Consider the following 7,496-nt stretch of genomic DNA (forward strand, 5'->3'; position numbering starts at 1 on the left):
TGGCTCCCAACAAAGAAAACCAACAACATATATTAAAGGAGAAAATATACGAAAGCAAAAGATATATCGATTGTTCTGACAAAGAAAAACTATATTTTGATAAAGACAAGCTAGCCAAAGCACCTCGCTTAAACACTCTCACACATTTGGCACCAGAAATCATACACAATAGAATATATTATAACTCACCACACTATTAGCATCCCTCCCTCCACAAAGCAGAAGAAGACCATCAGAGCGTGCGCTTGCAGTTGCATACCTATTCAAAGTGACAGGACCAAACAAGATATCAACTGAAAATAATCTTCAAGAAGTATAAGGCCAACTAGAACTAGAGAAAGCCCATTAAACAGAACTAAGCTAGAGACCTATCAACAATACAAAAATGTGAAGGATATAACATGTGATGTGCTGTTTGTACATGAATTTAGAGCAACAAAACTCCATTACCCCAATCAAGCAGAATGGGACAGAACTAATTCTATGACGACTGGCATGAGTCCTGGTGCTTGTATATGTGCATACTAACAGGTAGACAGACCACTCAAATTCACAAAAGAATCTTGATTAGCTATGATTTAGAGCCATTAAAGATCATGTGCGTCTCACTCAAATGAAGAATAAGGGTCTGGAATCAGGACTGGTTAATCATCTAAACTATTAGGATCAATGCAAGTGCATGGACACATAATTATATACAAATAAACATGTAGAAAATTGTTAAACAAGTTATGACAGCAATTTACTCTCAATATATGCCGCATAATAGTTATATACAAACATACATGTTGTCTTTGGACAAAAAATATATAACAGGGAATCTTTTGCACTTAACCCTAAATATAAATTCCTAAAAATGGATATATATATATATATATATATATATATATCCAAAGAATTGATTGGACTGAGTGTGAAGAATGCTCTCCTAGAAGATCTAACACCCCAAAATACGGGGGACATGCTGAGACAGCTTCAAAGCTGGATATTATTAGTTTTGTAGCTAAAGGTTGACAAAAATATGGAGTATTAGAAATTGTAAAGGATTAATAAAAGGTGCGTGGATTTGGGGTTACAAACTTACAACTAGGCGAGGAAAAATAAGATTTACGAGCTGTTAAACTGCTGTGAACTCTGGACAGTACAGTTCACAGGCTGATTTGTGTTACTTTGGCTGCTAGAGTCATATAGTTGAAGGAATGGAGTTGGCTTGTAAAATTGGATTTAAAGGATTTAAAAAGATCAGGTTATGGGTATCTGTAGCCAATAATGAGCAAAAAAATAATAAGAAAAAAGAAAAGTAGAAAATAATGCTAAGATTACTCCTAGGTCCGAGACAGGCCTTGGCGCTAGCGCAAAACGGAAAAAAGCCTCTATGCATGTAGAGATAAGATCGTTTCCATGTTTCCCTTCTCGAACCCTGCAACAGCGGGAGCTTCGTGCACTAGACTAGCCCTAATTATTCGTAAGTCCCTTCAAGCAATCATGCCCATGGTAATAATTGCTCACACATTCTTTAAAGAGCATAAAATTTATTTTATTTTTATTTTTTGGGTTGGTGTTAAAAGAACATAATTGACAGAAACATTCCCTAGAACTTGTTCTCCACTGAATTGAAAAACTTATACAATTTTATATAGCTTCTAAGTAATCATAACTCCACTAAGACTTGGATTCCGTGTTTAGAAACTTCAAGACTTTGACCAAAAAAAGTTAAATAAAGATACTAAATTTCACAACTAAATACTCAACACCACAACTTGGCCCAAAATACAATCCAATTGGCCCTACTAAAAACAAAAAGAAAATACACTTGATTCTTATAACATAAGTAAAATTACAGAGTGTATTTTTTTTCACAGTTTATAATGTTGTCACCTATATGAACACTTTTTTTAGTCAAATAATCACTTATGTTGTTTTTCCTGGTAAACTCAGTTAATCATTTGTGTAACCAACACTCATTTCTCCATTTTGCTTGTACGAAGAGGTGTTTGTTGGATTGGGTAGCTTGGAGATAAATAGTCATAAAGAGTTGGTTACATAACTGGCTTTATGCATGAATATTTCCAAAAAAAAAATAGTATTTTGAACCAACAAAGAAAGCAAATAAAATACTCCCTCCGTCCCAAAATAAGTGTCCCTTTTTGGGAATCTAACTTTTTAAGAGAATGGTTTTTACTATTTTTTATTGTATTAGTAGTGAATGAATTACCAAATTTACCCTTAGTAGGTCCACAATGATGTGATGGTTTACTTTCTATAGGTTCAATTGAAGAAGGTTAAATTGGTAATATTACAAAAAAATATTACATGACTTTTCAAATGGAACACTTATTTTGGGACGGAGAGAGTAGTACTCAAGTTGGCATGTCAAACATTAACAAACAATCTGTATCATGTCTCATATCTTTGTACAGCTACTGACAAGCCCAAGCATTTCTAGCCTGCTAGTTAAAATGAAACCTCCAATCAGCCTACACACCCAAGTTGGCGACTCACAATAAATAGTGTGAACACAATGATCAGAACCTTGCTGGGAAGATGTCCGTTTTTCAAATGCCTTAAGGCTAAAGCTTGTTAATGTAAAACACAGACTTGTGCACATAAGTGAGATAATAAGTATGAAACTCAACTAGGAATAGAAAAGCACTCACTAAAAACAGAAGATCATGTGATGAGAAAGGGAACTCGAGTACACGTATAAATTGAGGTGAAGAAATTTACATGCATGGAGGTGGACCTTCTCCTTCTGGTTCCAGTTTTCGCCATTCATAAGGCTTGGCAGCTGTATCCAGCGCCCATACATCAGCCAAAGGTCGCTTTCCTGGTAATCATGCACCAAAATATTGCTCATCTAAACTGACAAACTCCCTAAAATAGAATACAATTTAGTCACGGAAGAGCTGCGTAAGAGACTCACCATCATTTCCACCAATTGCCATGAGATATCTTTGCCCTACCAGAGCCATGACATGCCCATAACGTGGCCCTGGTCCAGGGCCTTGGACCACAACCCTACAGAAAAATTAACCCTATTTCACTGGATATAAGATGCAATAAAAAATATATATGCATACAAGTGTTTATGCATATGTACATGTATTGTGTGTCTGTGTACACCTAAATGGCCAAAAACATCCTTAAATAGTCTAACCTATGCCATCGTGGTCGTTGCTGTGTAAGATCAAGAACGTGGAGATCCTCAGCAGACAGACCAGCTGGACCAATTCCACCCTGTGTTGGATTGAGGGAGACCAACGAGTAGTTAATGATTAGATACAAAAGGAACAAAGAACTGCAACTTAATAAGATAAACTACTTAAATATCCATGGATCTGCCAACCTGAATAACCACCATAGTACCCACAGCAGTAGCCACATGTGCTGCCCTCGGTGTGGGTGGTTCTCCAAAGGGAGTAATTCTGCAGTAAGTTTATAGAACTACATAACCACCATTATTGAATCAAATGAACTAACCACTAGATAAAGAAAGAGAACTTAGTAAGGCGCTTAGCTGATAAATGATCATTAGTTGCTTACCTAGACCATTTATTTGTCATCACATCATAGCAGTGCACGTCAGCTGTTGCTCCAGCTAATCCTGGAATCAAAAAATACAACCTTAAAAGTCATTAAAACGTGGATGAGATTAGAAGGCATACCAATCAATATGTGCATGTTGCATTTTGACATATATATACATATATAAATATATATATATATATATATATATATTTGGATAGCATGCCTTATTAAATTCATATAGAATCAATTATATTACTAGTGATGAATGCTGGATTAGTTTACTTTCAAGTTAATAAAGGTTCTTTACGTCATAAACAAAACGTAATCTTGGCTCAAAACCATGACAAGGAAAGGTTTTTGCACCATACAAACAAAACCACCAGTGTGCAATTTCACTTGCTAGGGCATAATTGACAAAGGTTAAAGGTTAGAATACTTCAGTTGAGCATGATAAAATGAAAAGGGAATAAAACAACGAAAACATATCGTGCAGCACCTGGATTTAAAATTTGTTTGACTAACATAAATAAACTTATCTGCACCATGTGGCACTTGGGCTTCAAACAAATCTAGGGTTCTAGAACGAAAATTCAAAGAACCCAATATCCAAATATGAAGAATCTAAAAAGTGGAATTAGGATTAAATCAGAGACATACGTATGCCGGCACTTCCAGCTGAGGTTGGAGTTCCTGAAGCTGCGGAATTGCCCTCCAGAGCAGTGGCGCCACCAAAGAGAATCAACCGCGGCCCAATGTAACCGGGCGTCCCGTCCTCCCCGACCGCAGCTATAGCCGTCAGCGTGTGACCACACCTTGGACCTGGACCGTCCTCCTTCTTCTCTATCACTTCGTTCACCACCGAGTAAGTTGGCGCCGGCCTGGGCCCCGCTACGGGGCTCTGCTGCACCGGAGGAGGCGTCTGCTGCGGCGGAGTTGGTAGCTGCTGTGGAGATCCAGAAGCTGCAGGAGACTGCTCGGGCCCTCCGAGCTCCTCGGACGCAGCACCGTTTTGGTTCTCGGCAGTCGTGTCGTGATCGGACTCCGACCCCATTGAAGAATCAACATCCATCTCTTGAAGCCTTCAATTGCAACTTTAATATCGAGATCGGAGATGAAATTCTCACAGATTCGCATTTCTGATCAACATACTATCCAATCACTTCGAATTGCAAACTCTCGCCTTCAGAAAATTCGAAAAAGACACGGGTTATAATACTGACAATCGAAACCCTAGCTCAGGCCCTCTAATTGGATTCGAAAAGGCCGAAATTTTCCGAGAAATTTATATCACAGAATGATGAAAAGTTAGTTTTTATTTCTCTCTCTCTCAACCTTCGAAGCGTTCGAGAGGGCAAAAACGGGACGGGAAAGAGGCTCGAAGGCAAACGACAGCAAGTGTACCAATCTCTTTCCTCCCTCTACAAATCCCTCACTTTCTCTCTCTAAACCTATATCAGTCTCTCTCTATCTCGCTCTCTCTACCAAATCTCTATTTTTTCTTTCACTTTCTCCCTCTAAGCCCCCAATTTCTCCCTCTAAGCCCCCAATTTCTCCCGCTCTCTCTCTTCCAATTTCTCTCGCTCTCTCTCTCTACCGATATAATAATATACCTACATGATACATGTATTTTCTCTCTCTAAAATGATGTTTATATTTGAATTTCCGCTTTCTTACTCTTATGATAACTTTCTCTCTCTACGATGGTGGTATATGTATGTAGGGTCCACAACTCCGACGGAGTTCGTGAGACGGCGTGAGATGAGGGAACAAAACGGAGGTTATTAAACGGAACAAGTTCCAAAATTAACGGTGATCAACGGTTCCTAGTTCTACGGAGCTTTGGCGTTGGCCCTAAACACTAATTGGTCGATACGGCGTTTAGAAATGGAAAGAGAAGTGCGTGATATTTACGCGCCAAAATAGCGGTGAAGGATTCAGAATAGTGTGTTGCTAACGAGGTACGCGCTTGTGGAGCGCGTGCGAACAACAATGATCCGGCCTGACAAATACATATGAGGTGAGAGCTGGATTTGGCTAGATATTATTTATTAGTACCATATAATATTAATTAAAATCAAATAAAATAATTATATGCATGTGTTTTTATGTTTTGTTGGATATGGAATATTTTTTTAGTTTTGACTTATTAGTAAACTTGCGCGTATAAACATTTTTTTCTTGTTGGACTAACAAAGATTGATAAATAACGCTATATGTGTTTATTTTTTTTATAGGAAATTATTGATTGATTATTGATACTCTTTAGAGCATGGTTCACCTGCCTATATGCGACATCTGTTGGTTCGTTGGTAACTGTTTTTTTCAAGAATCTAATACCATTATATACCCGTTTATACAAGGACAGTTGAATATAATTTGAAGCTTTAAATGAAAAATATAAAAGTGGTATTTTAATATCTAATATATAGTCAATTCAATTAATTTTTCTTGTTACATAATTGATCTTAGAGTTATACAATTTATGCTTAATGAAAAATGAAGGAAAAAGAACAAAAGTTAAAATAAAAATATGAAAAGTTTTACAAATTCCGGAGAAAAAAGAAACATTGAAAGAGGAGTTGAGAGAGAAAAAAAAAAAAAAAAAAAAAAAAAAAAAAAAAAAAGAAGGGTAAGATAAAAATTAGAAATCATTTGGTCCCTATTAAATCTCTATTGGTTAGAGTCAACAATAGATATAAATAAAAATTTTAAAAAGGTTATAATATAAGGAAATAAAATAAATTGGGGTCTTTCTATTTGGCAAAGTTTAATAATAGAAGGAAATAATAATTTTAGGAAGGTTATAATATAAACAAATAAAAAAAATTGAAAGTCATAATATAAAGAAATAAAAATTTTGGGGACCTTTATATTAGCTGGAGTAGAAAATAAAATTTTTAGGAATGATATAATATAAAGAAATAAAAAAGTTGAGGCCTTCCTATTGGCTGCGGTCTTAGGCGATCGCTTAGGTCGTCTAAAGGTCCAGCCGCTCCTATTCATATTAATATTTATTTAAATGTGTTATACCGCGATTGATACTGCAACTGCCAACCATGCTTAAAAGGGAATAAGCTTTTTATGTTTGGTCGTGTATCTGTGTATTTATGTATGTATGTATATAAATAATTCTTCAAGAAAATGAGCTTTTGGTGTTTGTTCTAATAATAAACATTGGAAGCTAGTTTGAGCAAGTGCAACCCATTACTTGTGGCTGTGTTGGAACCAGTTATCGGAGTGACACATGGGCATGCATGGCCAAATGGGCAACCTATTATATTACAAATTCCTTGAGCTGTCTGTGACACCCCCAACATTTTCCACGCATAAGTTGATCAGGCTTATACACGAAAAACGAGGGATATCAAAAATAATTGGCAATATACAAGCATGGAATACAAAATGATGATAATAAAAGAATTTAGACAGGAAAGGAACACTAAATGATACAATATCCATCCATCCTTTATTTAATACAGTACTCCCTTACAACTTGGAAATCCTATGTCAAGGATCCCTAAATATAAACCGGAGAGTTCAACGTCAAAAGTAAGTAAAAACTGAAACTGAAGTAATACATAAAACTTCTACCCTGAACTGGATCGTAAGAGTAGATGAGTTCGGATGGTGGTCCCTTACTGCTAACCTCAACCTTGGAACGGGTACTGACCGTATCCTGAAATAACAACAATGGTGGGTCAACCCCACGAGCAAGTTCTCTCTACTATGACCCAAATCAGAGAATCAAATAAATTAATCATTATGAATCGGCCGAGTACTATATCTGTATACATCCTAAGGGAACCACCCAATGTATAATATGACCTCAACCAGAATAGACGGTGATCACTTAGACTCACACTAGGTGGTTAAGTGTCGCATTTTCCTACCTGGAAAATCAGCTATTATACATGGTGCACGTTACTGACAACACGGACTATAACGAACTACACAGTGATAACACCTCT

The 7,496-nt window shown here is 36.7% G+C and overlaps 1 protein-coding gene across 2 annotated transcripts in view; it reads right to left on the reverse strand.

Annotated features, from left to right (window-relative positions):
* Positions 1-5,073, reverse strand: part of LOC132306337 (serine/threonine-protein phosphatase BSL3-like) — a 29,281-nt gene extending 24,208 nt beyond the window's left edge. Inside the window, exons 1-7 of one of the 2 annotated variants that reach the window (XM_059803692.1) lie at positions 4,186-5,073; positions 3,544-3,604; positions 3,347-3,425; positions 3,158-3,237; positions 2,924-3,018; positions 2,728-2,827; positions 190-259 (exon numbers count right to left, since the gene is read on the reverse strand). In XM_059803692.1, coding sequence (XP_059659675.1) covers positions 190-259; positions 2,728-2,827; positions 2,924-3,018; positions 3,158-3,237; positions 3,347-3,425; positions 3,544-3,604; positions 4,186-4,597 — 897 coding nt within the window. In that variant the 5' untranslated portion in view covers positions 4,598-5,073. The remainder of the gene's footprint in view (positions 1-189; positions 260-2,727; positions 2,828-2,923; positions 3,019-3,157; positions 3,238-3,346; positions 3,426-3,543; positions 3,605-4,185) is intronic. The other variant, XM_059803691.1, reaches the window with a different exon arrangement.
* Positions 5,074-7,496: the final 2,423 nt, after the last annotated feature.

The sequence above is a fragment of the Cornus florida genome, unplaced genomic scaffold (assembly GCF_030987335.1).
Source record: "Cornus florida cultivar Cherokee Brave unplaced genomic scaffold, ASM3098733v1 CherokeeBrave_3.0.0_Hap2_Chr05, whole genome shotgun sequence".
In the NCBI taxonomy this organism is placed as follows: domain Eukaryota; kingdom Viridiplantae; phylum Streptophyta; class Magnoliopsida; order Cornales; family Cornaceae; genus Cornus; species Cornus florida.